General features: G+C 36.2%; 1 protein-coding gene and 1 non-coding gene across 7 annotated transcripts in view; both read left to right on the top strand.

Moving 5' to 3' along the window:
• The window catches only part of LOC128208910 (disheveled-associated activator of morphogenesis 1-like), a 43,229-nt gene extending 33,708 nt beyond the window's left edge, over positions 1-9,521 (top strand). For all 6 annotated transcript variants that reach the window (XM_052912608.1, XM_052912614.1, XM_052912610.1 and 3 more), the window contains 9 exons: positions 1,513-1,767; positions 2,090-2,196; positions 2,610-2,698; positions 3,528-3,742; positions 4,129-4,190; positions 4,567-4,759; positions 5,414-5,581; positions 6,363-6,441; positions 6,936-9,521. In XM_052912608.1, coding sequence (XP_052768568.1) covers positions 1,513-1,767; positions 2,090-2,196; positions 2,610-2,698; positions 3,528-3,742; positions 4,129-4,190; positions 4,567-4,759; positions 5,414-5,581; positions 6,363-6,441; positions 6,936-7,066 — 1,299 coding nt within the window. In that variant the 3' untranslated portion in view covers positions 7,067-9,521. The remainder of the gene's footprint in view (positions 1-1,512; positions 1,768-2,089; positions 2,197-2,609; positions 2,699-3,527; positions 3,743-4,128; positions 4,191-4,566; positions 4,760-5,413; positions 5,582-6,362; positions 6,442-6,935) is intronic.
• Positions 9,522-10,248: 727 nt separating this feature from the next.
• Positions 10,249-10,319, top strand: Trnag-gcc (transfer RNA glycine (anticodon GCC)). The gene has a single exon. It is a non-coding gene; the product is annotated as a tRNA-Gly (tRNA).
• Positions 10,320-18,990: the final 8,671 nt, after the last annotated feature.

Raw genomic sequence — 18,990 nt, forward strand, 5'->3', positions numbered from 1 at the left:
GAGAAGTTCAGCTTGTGTGCTCTACAGTAGGACTGATGTTATTGTGTCTATATTGTACGAGTAGTTCAGCTTGTGTGCTCTACAGTAGGACTGATCTTATTGTGTCTATATTGTATGAGAAGTTCAGCTTGTGTGCTCTACAGTAGGACTGATCTTATTGTGTCTATATTGTACAAGTAGTTCAGCTTGTGTGCTCTACAGTAGGACTGATCTTATTGTGTCTATATTGTACAAGTAGTTCAGCTTGTGTGCTCTACAGTAGGACTGATCTTATTGTGTCTATATTGTATGAGTAGTTCAGCTTGTGTGCTCTACAGTAGGACTGATCTTATTGTGTCTATATTGTACAAGTAGTTCAGCTTGTGTGCTCTACAGTAGGACTGATCTTATTGTGTCTATATTGTATGAGTAGTTCAGCTTGTGTGCTCTACAGTAGGACTGATCTTATTGTGTCTATATTGTATGAGAAGTTCAGCTTGTGTGCTCTACAGTAGGACTGATGTTATTGTGTCTATATTGTACGAGTAGTTCAGCTTGTGTGCTCTACAGTAGGACTGATCTTATTGTGTCTATATTGTATGAGTAGTTCAGCTTGTGTGCTCTACAGTAGGACTGATCTTATTGTGTCTGTATTGTACAAGTGGTTCAGCTTGTGTGCTCTACAGTAGGACTGATCTTATTGTGTCTATATTGTATGAGTAGTTCAGCTTGTGTGCTCTACAGTAGGACTGATCTTATTGTGTCTATATTGTATGAGTAGTTCAGCTTGTGTGCTCTACAGTAGGACTGATCTTATTGTGTCTGTATTGTACAAGTAGTTCAGCTTGTGTGCTCTACAGTAGGACTGATCTTATTGTGTCTATATTGTATGAGTAGTTCAGCTTGTGTGCTCTACAGTAGGACTGATCTTATTGTGTCTATATTGTATGAGAAGTTCAGCTTGTGTGCTCTACAGTAGGACTGATCTTATTGTGTCTATATTGTACAAGTAGTTCAGCTTGTGTGCTCTACAGTAGGACTGATCTTATTGTGTCTATATTGTATGAGTAGTTCAGCTTGTGTGCTCTACAGTAGGACTGATCTTATTGTGTCTGTATTGTACAAGTAGTTCAGCTTGTGTGCTCTACAGTAGGACTGATCTTATTGTGTCTATATTGTATGAGTAGTTCAGCTTGTGTGCTCTACAGTAAGACTGATCTTATTGTGTCTATATTGTATGAGAAGTTCAGCTTGTGTGCTCTACAGTAGGACTGATCTTATTGTGTCTATATTGTACAAGTAGTTCAGCTTGTGTGCTCTACAGTAGGACTGATCTTATTGTGTCTATATTGTATGAGTAGTTCAGCTTGTGTGCTCTACAGTAGGACTGATCTTATTGTGTCTATATTGTACAGGTAGTTCAGCTTGTGTGCTCTACAGTAGGACTGATCTTATTGTGTCTATATTGTATGAGTAGTTCAGCTTGTTTGCTTTACAGTAATATTTAGCTTATTATGCCTATATTTGTTTCAGCTCTATTCATTACTAGACCTCCAGGACTTTGAGAACACATTCTCCGCGTATCAAAAGAAATCAGACGACTCAGAAGACACAAGAACCTCTGGGAAATCGCCACCAAAGAACAAAGAATTATCAGTGATAGATGGTCGCCGGGCTCAGAACTGCACCATTCTACTCTCCAAATTGAAGATTTCCAATGAGGAAATCAGGGCAGCTATACTTAGTATGGACGAACATGAAGACATTCCAAAAGATATGCTAGAACAGGTACTTACATTTATTATATCACCTGCATGGCAAACATAAAGGTATGACCTTGCAGTATCACACTTTCATGTCTGCTATATAATAATAACTATTTCATCCATTCCTTCCCAAGCTCAGTCACAATTTTGTATGCATAATATCCCTTTTATGAGTGGCATTAAGAAAACGCTTACGGTAGGCACTTCCAACACCTCAGATTAAGTAAAGATTTCTTCACAATTTAAACAGTTCTGTAAATGAACTTTTTTCAACTCTTTCTGTAGGTGCTGTATTCTGACATGTAAATGCCCTTTAAACCCCCCACTGATGTTGCTACTTTCAGCTGCTTAAGTATGTGCCAACCCCTGAAGAGATGCAGCTGTTATCAGAGCTTGGTAGCGAGACAGAAAACCTGGCGCGGGCCGACAAGTTCCTTTTTGAGATGGGCAAGTAAGTATAATTTCTTTGCTCATAAATTTATCAATTTGTTATTGTTAATTATAGATTTGATTAAAACAAGATCTAAGCTTAAGTTCCTCTTTGAGTTGTTTAATTTAGTAAAGTTTTTTCACTTATGATTGATCAAAAAAGGGGTAAAATTGGTGATTATTGATATTGGATTTGGTAGAACCTTGTCCTGGGCTTATAAGTTCCTTTTCAAGAAAGTGTAATTAAGTGGCCTCTTATGTTATGGGTTCAAAAGTAATACCAACTAAATTTGTTGTAATACAATGTATGATGTCCATTCAGACACTATGAAGACACTGTCCGCAAAAGATTTTATAGAGATTAATATTATATTTACTGGGTAATCATATGAATAAAATTGTGGAATGTTTTAGGATTTCATTACTTAATTTCAGAATGACCCATTATGAACAGAGGGTAAAAGCCTTATACTTTAAGAAAAAATACCAGGACAGAATGTCAGATATCAAACCAAGAATTGAAGGTAAGAATGTTTTCTTTAGTTTAGTTATAGTTTAGTTTATAAGTAATTGAACATTTAAATTATGTAAAGTAAGATCAATTTGTACCTATTTAATTTAGTTTGATTGTGAAAAAGGCTATATCTTGATATGCATTTTGCTCAAGTATGTTTTCTGGGAATTAAAACCAGTACTATAGTGTCATTTCTGAGATGCCAATTTATAGAGCCCAAAACTTGGATAAGAGGCGAACATCTATACCACTCTCATCCTCTCATGTTTGTTATTAAACACTTCATCGATGCAACATGCAAAAACCACATAACAGGCCAAGGTCAAGGTCACAGTTTAAAGGGAAAAGTTTGAATCATAGTTTTCATGTTTGTTCTGTATCTCCTACAATGATTTTCATGAATCTTGGATGAGATGTTAACCACATTTACGCAACAAGCAGTTAAACCACAGAATAGATGCACTGACTCCAGGTCACAGTTCAAGGTCAAAAGAGCCATATATTTCATCTCAGCTCCATATCACATAAACCTCTTGATGAATTTTAATGAAACTCAGGTCAAATGTTCACCTAATGAAGACAATTTGCAGCACCCACATACTAGGTACACTGGCTGAAAGTCAAGTTCTAAAGTCTGAGATATAAATTGTGTGTCCGCTTCATATCTCCTAAACCCCTTGAAGGATATTCATGAAAGTTAGGTAAAATGTTCACCTGATGTAGACAGCACCCACATTCTACTCTACATCTCCCAATCAAATTTCACAAGTGTCTAGTTAAAAGTATAATTTAAGCTTGAGTTTGTTTATTTAAAAAAATATTTCCTTTCCTCTATACAGCGGTATATGAAGGCTCCAAACAGCTCATGAAAAGCAGGCGTCTCAAGAAGCTTCTGGAAATCGTGCTGGCATTCGGTAACTACATGAACAGGGGCCAGAGGGGTAACGCACGGGGTTTCACAGTGACAAGCCTCAAGAATATGATGGATACGAAGTCCAGTATCAACAAGCAGGTCACCCTGCTGCATTACATGGTCGATACTGTGGAGAAAAGGGTACGAAAGTTGATCACTTGTAGGCAGTTAAAAGTTTATAAGTTGGTATACCTTACATTTTTGAAGAGAGAAAAAGACAGGGTTTTGTCATAGTCCATGGTGTAATAGTCACTGAGTAAGCATCAGAAACAATGTTCTAATCTTTAAATAATTGTCCCAACAACAAAAGGATTAAATATTTAAACTTCGTACATATGTTTTCAATGACGATATACATTAAAATGATATATGTAGCATGTTGCTAATTCCTATCAAGTTTTAATTTAACTTATATTCTACCCAGGAAACCAATGGCATCCACCAATGTTGCTCCTGCTACCATGGTAACTCAGTTACGCAAAGAAAGTAGTACAAATATGTTTGACAAGAAATATATACTGTTTCAGTTTCCTGATGTATTGAAGATAGGAACAGATCTCAGCTTTATCAAAACTGCTTCCAAAGTAAAGTAAGTGTCATAAAAATGAAAGAATTGCAGCAAGGTGTATCATTTTGTTTTATTAAAGAGCAATTTCACTTATATATATGTAATTTGGTAGTAAGACAATTTAGCAAAAGAATATATACATGTAATTTGAAACAAAATAAGATATTCGTAATGCATTTGATAAAACCCAAAATAATCAAGCTCTCGGAATTCATTTTTGTTGACCTGACATGACTCTGAGCCATCCAGATTGAATATTCATACCTGTTAAACCAATTAAAAGATGTGAACTGTGTGAACAAACAAACACATCTGGGTCTGGATACACTAAAATATTCAATTCCCGACAGCAGATATAATCATGTCAACTGGTATTCATTCGTTTGCTTTCTTTCAGTTTTTCGGAGCTGGATAAGGAGCTAGGAACATTGCGTGCTGGTTTGAAGGAAATTGAGAAGGAGCTGGCTTACTTCCAGCATCACACACCAGCCTACGGTGACAGGTTCATTTCAGTGATGTCACAGTTTGCGACCGTGGCAACCTACAACTTCTCAGACGTAGAAGAAGCACATGCAGAGATGAAACAAAAGGTTAGCATTTGTTTAAAAACTGTAAAAAGGAATTGTAAATGCCTTGAGTTTAGTCTAGATTTCAGAAAATAAATGCTACGTAATGGTTAGTGTTTATTTTTGCTTCAATACCAAGACTTAATCATTAAGTTTACATTATTGTTTGAAGCAAACATAAAAACAAAGTATCTTAGTGGTGTTGAAAATTTCCCTATACTAGCCATGCTAAATACCACACTAAAAAATATCATGCATCATTTTGGAGTTTGTTCAAGTCAGTAGTCTTCTTAATAATTGAGAAAAAAATAAGTAGAGAAATGATTGTAAACACTATTTTAGCTGTTCCTATCACTCTCTTAAAGCTTTATATTTATAGGGTATTTTTTTATATAAGACAAGTCTCCAGTAATGTTGGAACTTTTATTTTATGATCATTGACAGTGGAAACTTAAAGATAAATGAAGAACATAATTTCTTTAAAAAGCTTATGCCTGATTATTTGTTTATTCAATATTTTACATCCATTGATATAAATAGGGAAGTCAATTTATTAGGTAAAGGGAAAAAATGTTGATTTTAGCAGGAAAAATAAATAAAAAACAATGTTTATTTGCAAATATATTGATTGCCTATATGTCTTTATCTGTAAAACAATACCTATATGTCATCTTACAGTTTGAGACGTGTCAAAAATGTTTCGGAATCCAAGATGGCGGTCAACCGGATGAGTTTTTCGGGAATTTCAGCTCTTTTATGACGTCGATGGCAGACGCACGGGATGAGAATGAGAGAATACGTAAACAGAAAGAGGAAGATGAAAAACGTGCGCATTTGGAGGAAAAGGTGGGGGATTAAATAGCTCATCAATTCAGTCCAAGTTTTCTAATTATAAAGTGCAATGTCACAACTAAAGATAATGCAGTTGAACTTATGCCTGGCTCATAAGTTTATTTTTTCATGTATAACTTCTGTTCACTCAATCAACATTAAAAACAGAATTATTTGATTAAATGTACTCTAAAGTTTTATGTCAGATACTAATATTATTTTTCAACAAGTGAGACGGCTTGATTTTTTTTACTAATTGATTGCTTTTGGCAGGGATTGAGTGATAGTCCTCTGTTTTATGTGATTTTTATTTTGCGCTTTACCGTTTAGTTTCTCTGAACAGTATTGCTCAAAACAATATCAAAAACTTGTTTCATGATGTTTGCATAATTATTAAGAAAAAGATGAAACACAAAGAGAATCCTGAAATAAATCTTTGAATAATTGTCCTTTAAAATTGCCTCTAATTAAGTTGTCTAGTAGTTAAGGTGTCAACCTTTCCCCAACGAGGTCATTGGATCTTGTCCTCCAGGGCTAAAATCTCTAAGCCCCTCAACTCTTTTATGCCAGAAACAGACTTAAGAGTGGCTCTTATCAACTGATAGCTGCTTCGACATTCAAGCTAAAATGAATTATTATAATCTAAATATGGCCTGTTTGTTAATAACATTTTTGCTGATATTATCTAATAATGCCAAGAAACAGAAGTGTAAAAGAAATAGGCAATTGTATACATACATGGTTAAATAAAAATGTGCAAATGCAAAGAGTGAACTTTTTCCTGTCTTTCTTACAGTTGAGAAAGGAGCGTGAACAACGATCGCTGAAGAGAGGCAATGGGATGGTGAATGGTCAAGTGAACGGCAGTGATAAAGGTAGGGAATCAGGGAAGGACAATGTTGTAAATTGCTCAAGCGTTCATTTTTTTTGGAGTAAATGTTTGTGGTTAAAATGAAAACAACAGAAAATTGTCTTTCTTGCAAAAATTAATCAAACTAAAACAAGTTTCTGAGTACAGATTGTTAGCATGAAATATCAAGCTGTACTTGTATTAACACTTGCCTTTATTTCATTTTGCATAGGAAACTTGATTTAACAAAAATGTCTTTCTTAAATCAGATCACCTTATTTTTCTTCTATATTTTTCCCTGATCAAAAATGAACACTGAATGCAGTTATGAATGAGTTTCTGTTAGAAAGGAGGCATAGCTTGCGTGTTCATAGTAAAACAAACATCTGTTTACAAGGCCTTATTTCTTAGCACTAGTTTGAATAATTCCGAAATACATATCAAAGTCCGTAATTGGAAAGTGCATTTGCAAATGATGAAGGACTATGTACATCTATTTAACCTTATTCTCTTTTCTAGGTGAATTTGATGACCTTGTATCAGCTTTGAGAACAGGGGATATTTTTGGAGAAGATATGGCCAAGATGAAAATACGCAACAAGAAACGCATCTCGGCAGCAGTCAACACTTCTCGGGAACGCGTCAGTTAAACAAAATGATGGATTACTTACCTTTAAATAGATTTTGTGAAAATGAGGATGGATTATGAATTTCTTTACATTAAAAAGAGAATCAGTCAAAATTTACCTCATCTGTTTTAAAGTGAGCAATTAATTGTTTTTATTATTAAATCAAATGAAAGATCAATTGGTCATCTTTATAACTTGTGTCAAGTTGAATAGAGGATGATCTTGTTGGTAAGAAAATGAAGTGATATCAGTCAAACAAACCCTTAAAATGTGTCCAGTATTGTTTAGCAAGTGGACACAAGTGAAAAACACATTTCAAAAGCTTCTTGTTGATCTAAAGCAAGGCATCAACTATTTGAAGCATTGAAGAGTTCTGAAGGGAAGAATGAAATGCAGTTTTAAGTTTGGATTAACTACAGTACTTCAAAGTGTAAGGCATAGGTATTTCTTAATTTGCGAAGGATATTTAGAAATTGTTACAAGGGAATAAAGAAAATTGTTAAGGATTTGAGCTATGTCAGTGAGAGGTGATTCTGAACAGAACATTATACAATGTCATGAATAGATTCAACAGCACTGAATATTGTATAGAGGCCCAGAAACAGGGTGTACTGCGTTGGAACCAAACACAATTGTCCGCAGTTGTCAGGTCAAAGAAGTGACATTCCAGTACATATACATGTATGTTTGTGTAAAAGTTGTAATGTGACAGTCAAACTTCAATGTTCACTTGGCGTTTCGTTCTGTACATTAAACTATTTTGTAAATATAAAATACATGTATAAACCTCAGGTGAATGAGATGCTGACATTTCAGTTTTATATGTGTTCGTAGAGGAGTTATTAATTATGTTTATACAAAAATATGACGTTTATATATGAACGGTATTATCTGTGTTATATTTTGTGTAAATGTCACTGTGATTTCAAACCATGTTGCAGTCTTTGGTATATACATGTAGCTGCAGTTTCTTAAAAGCTTTGTACTATCCAAACTTAAAACGTGTGTCAGCTTGTCTGTTTTCAAAAAGAAAAGACAAATTATTATCATAACCTAATTATCGTCACGGACCTATCAACCATTGTTGGTAACCTGCCCAATATGGATTAAACCTGTGAAACGATAAGATGATATAACTTACCCACAATCTTTAGTATGCTAGACAAGTATTGGGAAATTCTGCCAGTTCTTCAATCAGTTTATGGGTCCTAGGTATCGTCATAGTGGGTGACATTGTACAAACTCTTTAACCTGGGTCATAAAACACAGTCCAGATATTTCATTGGAACTTGGTACACATGATGATAGAGACAATAAGCACATGTATAGCAGAGTCCATAACTCCGGCTTAAATATTTTCCGAGTTAAGCCCCTTAATTGACTGAGGAAAATAAGCATTGATGTTTGCTCGGAGGATCTCTTGTGCATATATATATGTATATTATGGTAAAGTTTTTACAGAATCAACATTATGTACAATGTACAGTGTACATAGACAGAATTTGATCTTTCTGTACGGATAGTGTGACGCAAAATTGGTGAATAAATCAGATATCTAATTAATTAACAAACTACATTTATGTAATGCAGAGATTATCCTTTTTTTAAATTTCTGAAAATATTAGTATTGTAAAAAAAGCTTTAATGAACAAAATTTATAGGGCTGAACAGTTAGTTATACTTTATAGAACTTTTTTTCTCCAAATTCATTATTTTTGATAGATGTTATTTTTTGTAGAATATTTTGTCAAAGGTTGAATGAATTTAAATATGATTCAAGAGCTTAAATTAATGCATATTATACATAGCTTATTTGCAGTTCAAATATATTTTTCATGATTATGTTGATGTTTTTTCAAGACTGATCATTTTGGTGCAATATTAGATATTAGAGCTACTGTATATAAGTATTTGTATTTCGTGCTGAATCTTGACATCACATTTTCCTCGTAGTCAACAGATATATCATATAAACTTATATTATTCATATGTATTGATGAAATTTTGATAAACACTTCAATAGTTTGGTCAAAATATTTGTATTTGAGTTGCTTCCCTTGTACTGCATTATGAGCTATTAAGTTAATAGTATAAAATACTGTCTGTGAGTATGATTAATAATTTTTTACTGGTCCCAGTTTCAATCATCAGTTTTAAAGAAATTGGGGGCTAAATAATTCTCAGTAGACAGAAGATGACATAATAGTATGCATGTACACTGTACCAGATATATAGCCACACTATTAATGTTTTAAACCCTATGGAAGTTTTTTAAATATCTGATCCTGCAAAAATGAAGATAAAAATATACAGTTTTTTTTTAATCAGAAGTCTTTTCATCTGCAGTACGACAGTTTATACAGATTTGTGGACAGTGTTTTTGTTGATTGTATACCACTTTTCATGGGTTGTCCTGATATGTTTTGTTTCCTAATTTATTTTACAGGTATTCCATTTATTAATAAAAGCTATGTAAACTAAAGGTGGTTTAACTTTGTCATTTATATATCTACGCATCTGGTGACTTCCGTTTGTGTATTTAATCATCGAAAACACCATTGGTTGCCTTCTATCTATCTATATTTAGTGCTGTATAAAAGAAGAAATGTTAAATTTAAAAACAGTTTGTCAAGTTTCACCTTGTGTGGATATCTTTAAAATTGTGTGTAACTCCTGGAACTTCGAGAAACAAATTCAGTACTATACCAGTACAGGTTATTGCAATTTAAGAACTTGCATTGCTATCTCACAAATGTGGCTAATTTTTCGTACTGTTTTACTCAAATAATCCCATCAAATATATATGTACTGTATCACTAAAATAACAAAAACTTCCACTTATTCGTTCCTTAAGACTTCCACGGTGATTTGTCTTGAGCTAAACTGGGCCAGGCATAAATGTATGCACAGTTACTTAGTTTTTACACTATGACAAAAGGGAGTAACCTTTTAGTTACTTCATAGAAGTTTTAAAAAAACTACATTACCAGGTATGATACAAGTTGTTTTTTGCACCAGTTTCATTGTGAATTGATGGCCTAGCACTAGTAGCTTCATTATTCTAGCAATAGAATATATTTATGTTCATAATTACAATGGTTTATAAATACCTGATAATGCACATTTTATCTGACGCACGTGGAAAGTGTATGTATATCATTTTAAGCGTAATATTTAACAGTATTTATACCACTATCTCGTAAGCATCGGTGGTTCAGTGGTAGAATGCTCGCCTGCCACGCGGGCGGCCCGGGTTCGATTCCCGGCCGATGCACATTTTTTTGCTGGATCAATATTTGAAATGTACGACGAAATTTTGACCTTAAACAAAATTGGAAGAAGAGATAAAAACGGTTTGTTTTAGTATACAATTATTGACATTTTGTTACATTTAAGGTGTAAAGGAGTCTCGTTTAAAATCAATTTGCAACGGGGTGTAGGGTGTGTGTGTGTATGTGGGGGGTGGGGGTACCGCGTATATAAACTTGCTGTAGCAACGCTTCGTCTTTAGATAGTTGCAGTGAACCTGCTTAACCGATACGCAGACGTGAATTAGGTTCTTAAATCGATCATATGAAACACGAAATTATAACTTGGTGTAGTGTTGTACATGTATTAGTCGCCACCCTGATAGTGCACGTGTGATCCAAACCTCTTGCAGGTGTCCACTGTTTACAACGAGCAGAAAGTGGAAGATATAAAACATACGTTTCCTTTTCACTTATCAATCTTGAAGTTCATCAATCTTGAAGTTCGACAATGTTTGCATTACAAAATGCAATTTTCATAGCAGGGGGCAATGTGTCAAACCGATTGAGACACTGCTTCGTTTGAGTAACAATTTACGGCAGATCAGCATCAGAATCGTTAAACCGGTTCAGATTTCAATTTTATTTCAATTTTATTCCAACTTCACACGAAAACTAAACGGTATTTAGACGATCGGATATCATTTTTAGACATCTCCAAATAAAACAGAAACCATAAACTTCAAAAAGCTTCACCTTTCTGGTACATTAGAATTAAACACCTGTGCATCAGCTTTCTAGATTGCGTTTTCTTATGTTTGATTGGTTTTATTGTAAAAAGTTTGATCGTTTGAAAAGAAAACTCATTAAATTTCTTTTCTCCGATGCGAATAAAGACCGTTGACATCTGCCACGATTGAATTAATGTCTTAGATGAGTTTACTGATAATAATTTATTTCTCATAGGGTCATGTTACTTTATGTTAAAGGCAAGTTGCATTTTATTGTTTGATAGAAAAAATAATGATCTTTGATCTTAATTATAAATAAATATTGATGTTATTGATTGATTGGTTTATGAAAAACTCCAATCAGGTTTAAGATTTCGTTCGGAAATAATGCCCATGGGAAAGGATTGTTGGAGAATTAAGTTACTGAATTTAAGTTCACTTCTCTGTGTAAATCTGTGAGAACAAATTAATTATGTTTCAATTAGTTATCATTTATTATTGAGTAATCATTGATAGTGTTCATGTACCTAAAGTGACCACAAACGTGACTCAATCCAAAGCTTTGTATTTAAAAACCCACGCAAACAAAAAACAAAGGAACTATTCACAATGCTGATACTTAACAAATAACAATAGATGTTTTTATAAATAAATATCGGCTGCCATTCGTAGAAAATAATATAAAATAACGTCATTTTGTGGTTTTATATAAGATCTGGGCGACGTAAAATCGGTCCTCTCAGAGTTTAATACCCGGAAATGTCATAATTTTATGAACTGCGCATTTATATGATTTATATTGATATCTATTTTAGTCAATAACTAAATGATTAATTTTCTCCTGTGGCTTATTGTTTTTTTTTCCTGAAATGCATTCGATACCACTGCCAACTTTCCGAGTTGTATATTGTTATGTATGTTGAACATGTCATAAAGTTGAAACATGATATGAAAAACGTGTCTGAACATCTGCTCATGCGGGGGTGTTAAACTGAAAGAAAAAAATGGCATTACTGTTTTTATTATTTTCAGATAATTATCCGTACAAATAACACAATTAAACCACTCTCGGCTGGTAATTGCCAGGATAGATCACCGTACCAGGGATTGCGGTCATAGCAAACATTGTCATCCATATGTAACAATAGGTAAGATGTCATTGACCAGGGGAATAATATCATTTCCAGATGGGTTTGGACCAAAGCCAGAGTACTGATTATTTGTTTAATAAAAATGAACACAAATCTTACGTGACAGTTGGCGTCATTGTCAGTGGGTTCTTTTCTATGTAGGCTGGAGCATAGGTGACACCCTGGGTACCAATCCTGACAACCGAGGTGTTCCAATTGTCTGGGTTCACTGATGCGTTAAAATGTGCAGCCAAGGCATAGAACATATATCATAGACTTTAGAAGAAGAAGTATTCTTGAGAAAGACGGTGTTGTTTTTTTGTAATAAAACATTCCTAAAGTAATTGATGGGCATTGACTTGCGTGTACGTGCGATCAAATATGTAGACAACGCACGGTAGTGTGTAGATAGTTGTCGAGGAAGTAGTTCATTACCGTTTATGTGAGGAATGAAGATGTGTTGTGTGTTTTTTGCGAAAAAACCTTCCAAACTCTTGGAGGTTACTGCCTTTCTGTTCACGGCAGACGTGCTAACATCTCCAGTCGAAACATATACTTGTAGCATGAAAGGAGTTTACAGGGGCGGATCCAGCAATTGACGTTAGAGGGGGCTTTACTTAGGGGCAAAATATACTCCCCTAAATCATGATCGAAAATATATGGCAAAAGCTATTTGCATGGGGGTTTGAGTTTACTCCCTGAAGGAAATTTTAACAATTTATAGTCGGCAATGGCGCATTTTAGCGCAATTTATTACTTATGTTCTCCTGTATTGAAAAAAAACCTGGACGATTTTAGAGGGGGCATGCACCGGTTGCGCCCATTCAAGATCAGCTAGTGGTTTATTCATGAAAACTGACTGATTGTGCAATAATAGGTCACAGTGCTAAAAATCTGCAACATCATAATTGTACCATCGTGACCGTACAGAAAATAGGTACTGTAATCTATGAGAAATTAGTGTTTTTGCAACTACGTTCCCATGTTTCTGCAGATATTAACTTGTAAACGCATGCATCGAAGTGCTGTTAAATCTTCACGATGTAACAGTGTGGCATACGCATTTATATCACACGTATTTTCTATTTAAAAAAAAATACAATGGCGGGACAATTTTAAGATGAGTTGATATCAAGAATAAAGAAAAATGACCAATTATTTTCGTTTTGTCTAATACAGCTGCTCGTATAGCTATTGGCATTTCGCTTTCGGGGTTTAAAGATTTGTGTGAGTGTGTGTTTTTTTATATAGAAATTGCACATACATATATAATAAATGTCTATATTTTTATAATAAAACGAGTGCCATTCGTTGGGTTAATGCCAAAAAGTTCCAATACCTGCTTTATTTTTTTTTTATTTAGACGGGGTCTTTCCCACTGGACCATTGATTACATACCAGGACCCTGGGTTTCTCGACGGTGTCTTTCCTACAGTAAAATTGATTACATGAGAGGACCTCTGGTTTTTCTCGACGGGGTCTTTCTCACTGGATCATTGATTCCATCCCTGGACCTCTGATTTTCTCGACGGGATCTTTCCTACTGGACAATTGATTCCATACCCGGACCTCTGGTTTTCTCGATGAGGTCTTTCCCACTGGACCATTGATTCCATCCCTGGACCTCTGGTTTTCTCGACGGGGTTTTTCCTACTGCAATATTGATGCCATCCCTGGACCTCTGATTATCTCGACGGGGTCTTTCCCACTGGACCACTGATTCCATCCCACGTCCTTTGGTTTTCTCGACGGGGTCTTTCCTACTGCAATATTGATGCCATCCCAGAACCTCTGGTTTTCTCGACGGGTCTTCTCACCTGGACCAATGATGCCATCCCAGAACCTCTGGTTTTCTCGACGGGGTCGTTCCTACTTGACAATTGATTCCCTCCCAGAGCATTTGGTTTTCTCGACGGGGTTTTTCCCACTGGACCATTGATAACATACCAGGACCCCGGTTTTTCGACGGGGTCTTTCCCACTGGACCATTGAATCCATCCCAGGACCTCTGGTTTTCTCGACGGGGTCTTTCCAACTGGACAATTGATTCCATCCCAGAACCTCTGGTTGTCTCGACGGGGTCTTTCCCACTGGACCATTGATTACATACAAGAACCCCGGGTTTCTCGACGGGGTCTTTCCCACTGGACCATTGATTCCATCACAGAACCTTTCTCACTGGACCATTGATTCTATCCCAGGACCTCTGGTTTGTCAACGGGGTCTTTCCCACAGGCCCACTGATTCTATCCCCGGACCTCTGGTTTTCTCGACGGGGTCTTCCCCACTGAACCATTGATTCCACGCCATGACCACTGGTTTTCTCGACGGGGTATTTCCCACTGGACCACTGATCCATCCCAGGACCTCTGGTTATCTCGACGAAGTCTTTCCCACTGGACCATTGATTCCATCCCAGGACCTCTGGTTTTCTCGACGGGGTTTTTCTCACTGGACCATTGTTTCCTTCCCAACACCTCTGGTTTTCTCGACGGGATCTTTCCCACTGGACCATTGATTCCATCCCAAGACCTCTGGATTTCTCGAAGGGGTCATTCCTACTTGTCAATTGAACCTCTGGTTTTCTCGACGGGGTCTTTCCCACTGGACCATTTATTCCACGCAATAACCTCTGGTTTTCTCGAAGAGGTCCTTCCCACTGGACCATTGATTCCATCACAGAACCTCTGGTTATCTCGACGCGGTCTTTCCCACTGAACCATTGATTCCATCCCAGGACCTCTGGTTTTCTCGACGGGGTTTTCCCCACTGGACCACTGATGCCATCCCAGAACCTCTGGTTTTCTCGACGGGGTCTTTCCCACTGGACCACTGATGCCATCCCAGAACTTCTGGTTTTCTCGACGGGGTCTTTCCCACTAAGCCATTGATTCCTCGCCATGACCTCTGGTTTTCTCGACGGGGTCTTTCCCACTGGACCATTGATTCCATCCCAAGACCTCTGGTTTTCTCGAAGAGGTCCTTCCCACTGGACCATTGATTCCATCACAGAACCTCTGGTTATCTCGACGAAGTCTTTCCCACTGAACCATTGATTCCATCCCAGGACCTCTGGTTTTCTCGACGGGGTTTTCGTCACTGGACTATTGATTCTGGGGAACCTCTGGTTTTCTCGACGGGGTCTTTCCCACTGGACCATTTATTCCACGCAATAACCTCTGGTTTTCTCGAAGAGGTCCTTCCCACTGGACCATTGATTCCATCACAGAACCTCTGGTTATCTCGACGCGGTCTTTCCCACTGAACCATTGATTCCATCCCAGGACCTCTGGTTTTCTCGACGGGGTTTTCCCCACTGGACCACTGATGCCATCCCAGAACCTCTGGTTTTCTCGACGGGGTCTTTCCCACTGGACCACTGATGCCATCCCAGAACTTCTGGTTTTCTCGACGGGGTCTTTCCCACTAAGCCATTGATTCCTCGCCATGACCTCTGGTTTTCTCGACGGGGTCTTTCCCACTGGACCATTGATTCCATCCCAAGACCTCTGGATTTCTCGAAGGGGTCATTCCTACTTGTCAATTGATTCCATCACAGGACCTCTGATTTTCTCGACGAAATCTTTTCTATCGGAGTGTTATTTCCATGCCACAGCATTTTATGGTTATATAAGGATAAGTCAACAGTGCAGCAAAAACTGTCAGCTGTTTAATTAATCAGGCGGAAGGTCAAGACCAGTAAATCGTTTGAAGGCTGTATTTATTAAAAAAAAGACATATCCTGACGATAGTCATGGACAGGGTTATTTGTCGGTGCCATCGCCGAGAGCGTGGCTTTAATTACACCCTTAAGTTTTACTTACTTATAGATAATTGATACATGACTTTTTTATGTTTTATGTGAATAGCTTCAGACGAATACAAAAAATAAAACTCATATAAAAAGTCCCGTCTGCTAATTTGAGATCAAATTGCGTAATTTGACAAGTTATCTTGAAAGTTTACAAAAACGGTTAAAGTTTGATTCATGGTTTACATTAGCGCTTCCTGACAAAGATTACAATACCCCGCATTATATCTGATACCCAGGCCTTTTTGAAGAAAAGAAATCCGACTCCCCCGGATCAAAGGTGTATCAGTTAAAGGTATAATTGTAACACAAATTTACAACTTTACTATTTTAAACGATAGCTAATTATTTCGGCGTAAGATATAAAATAGGCGGAGTAATTACCTACCTCGTGCTGAAATTAAATACTCATTGTTACCATTCAATAAACCCACAATCATATGATCGCTAGACATTTATCAAACTTTATGATCTTGTTCGGGGGGACTCATCCATATATCGTATTTCCTCATAGATAAAATATAGACATCTGTTTGCGCTTTAACAAACAAGGATCGACCACGTATATTTCAAAGAAGGCCAGATATGATCGAGATTCTTGTTCTTGTGCCTGCCGCTTTCCGAAACCCCACCCAAAGTTATTAAGGAACAAAAAAGAAATAGTGGTCGAACATCGGCGTAAACAGGTTTGATCGTTCCATAATAATGAATTGTGCTTAATATGTTTATTAAAGAAACAGAAATAAAGTAAAATACCGTCGCCCGCCGCTGTTTTAATATTTATTTATTTTAATTTCCGGATGCGAATCTCAATTCTTTTTTCATATGGTCTGAAAACAGTCGATGCCAAATCCACATCGTCATTATAGGCGCCAAGAAGGTCTGCGAATTCACCCGAGAAATGGACCGTGTCTCTATTTTTGGTATCATTTTCAGAGATGAATCATTCTTATTATTTAGCAACTCCTCTCTGATACTTCCTTGAAGTTTTCAGTTGATATTGTATTGTGTCTTTCCACACTGAGACAATTTGAATAATAAGATTGTATTAAAAACCCATAATAGTAATAACCCCATACAGAGCTTGTAACATGTGTTGTGGCAACATCGCGTCAATATGAACAGTAAAATGCATTAGAAACATAAATGTAAATTAATAATAAAGTTATCTCCTCGTCGCCCATTAGTGACATGAGAAAATTTTACAAAGAAATATAGAATAATATAGAAGAAGCGTGAATATATTAAATAAAAGTTTAATGACATAGAAGCTCACTTTAATAGCAAATGTTCGATTCCTTATGTGTGTGGTGATGTTAAATGCAGCGCAAATTGTGATTCTATAAAATATAATTAGGCTATCTTCATAAATCCACTTTCAATAGAATGTGATATCAATTATCATTTTTATGCACCATATACCCGTACAGAGTCCTAAAACCAGCACTGAGTGCTTCCCCCATTGTTACCAATATGGCACAGACGCTAACGTTTTTGACTTGTTTTATATTTTATGACAAAATCACCTGTAAACTAAATGACATTAAATAATATTTCCTTAAAAGAGATAACAGACCTTTGCCATATCAATTATGCATTCGCAACTGATAACATCGCTACCACATTGAACTCCGCTATGGAATATTCGTTTCATTGAATTTATTATATCATGCATCAAAGACTCATCTCTTTTATGATCATTTCTTGTCTATGTTGGATACAAGGCTCATTGTTGTTTCAATATAAAAACATATTTGCTAAATTCTATTGTCCTATTCTGCGTATCACGTTTAAATGCAAGTTCCATCAACTACAGTAACTGTACATATGGTGTATACGTTGTTTTGGAATATATTACAAATTAAAGAGTAACATCGTATCGAATGTAGGTCACTACGACAAGAAATCTAATGATCTATTAAAACTGCGATCGCAATGAAACTTGGTCAGAATGGTCAGAATGTGAGTCACTACGGATTCAGGACCAAGTTTGAGAATGGAATCGTGACAGGTAAGAGAATTGGTTTCCAGATCTAAACTATTAATACTTGACAATGTTGAGCGCTCTAGAGGCCATTCTTTCTACTTAATCACATGGGAATTGATATTGATATCTAGTTTATTGAATGAAATTGAATCATGAATGTTTTTGTTTTGTTTTGTTGGTTTGTTTGCATTTGAAGCTAAAGCGAGCGATATAGGACCTTAATTGACCTCTTGGTATAAACTCGAAGCTAATTAGCGTCCAACACGTTGAGTTTAAAGATCAAGACGACATAATGAAGGAGGCAGATATTTGAATAAAAGACGTAAAACAATATTTAAACAGGCGATGGAAAATGACTGGTTTTGTACAAAGAAAAAAGGCGCACGATGACTTGGCGAAATAGTCCCCCACAGACTTTAATAGATCACTGAGTGTCCTTGTAAACAAAAACACAATGCTATACGAAATCAATCGAAGGCTCAATTGAATCATCATAGGTCTGAAGATAATAAAACATATCATATCTGAACATCTGTTTACGGGTACCGTGGTGTTATCTTACAAGTAATTGTCAATGTGGGTAGACTTTTTTGTGGCAATTTGTTCGTTTACGTGTCTTCGAGGTTAAACTGTCATGCAATTAAGATACAATCTTTTCTCCAAATGTATTGTATACATTTTTCTTTCAGTACAATATTTCTATAGCGATGAAAATTGATAAGAAAGGGACAAAGAAATCGAAAACGGTCATGTGCGTTATATAATGCGCAAAAGATTTCGAGGGGGGGGAGCGAAACGCAGTAGGTTAAACTGTTTTGATTATGTAATAACTGGAACGATCTTTAAATGAGGTTATACGGTTTACCGGATTTTTAATCATTGAACTTATATTAAACTTCCGGATGTTCGGCTGACCGTAATTTCCCAAAGTGATTTTGTGAAATATTAGAAAATAGTAACGTTGTTATGGCTTTATATTGTATCAGAATATGCAATGGAAAAGCCTCGAAGTGCATTTGCACCATGAAACTGCTTTAA

Source organism: Mya arenaria, chromosome 11 (assembly GCF_026914265.1).
Source record: "Mya arenaria isolate MELC-2E11 chromosome 11, ASM2691426v1".
Classification (NCBI taxonomy): Eukaryota; Metazoa; Mollusca; class Bivalvia; order Myida; family Myidae; genus Mya; species Mya arenaria.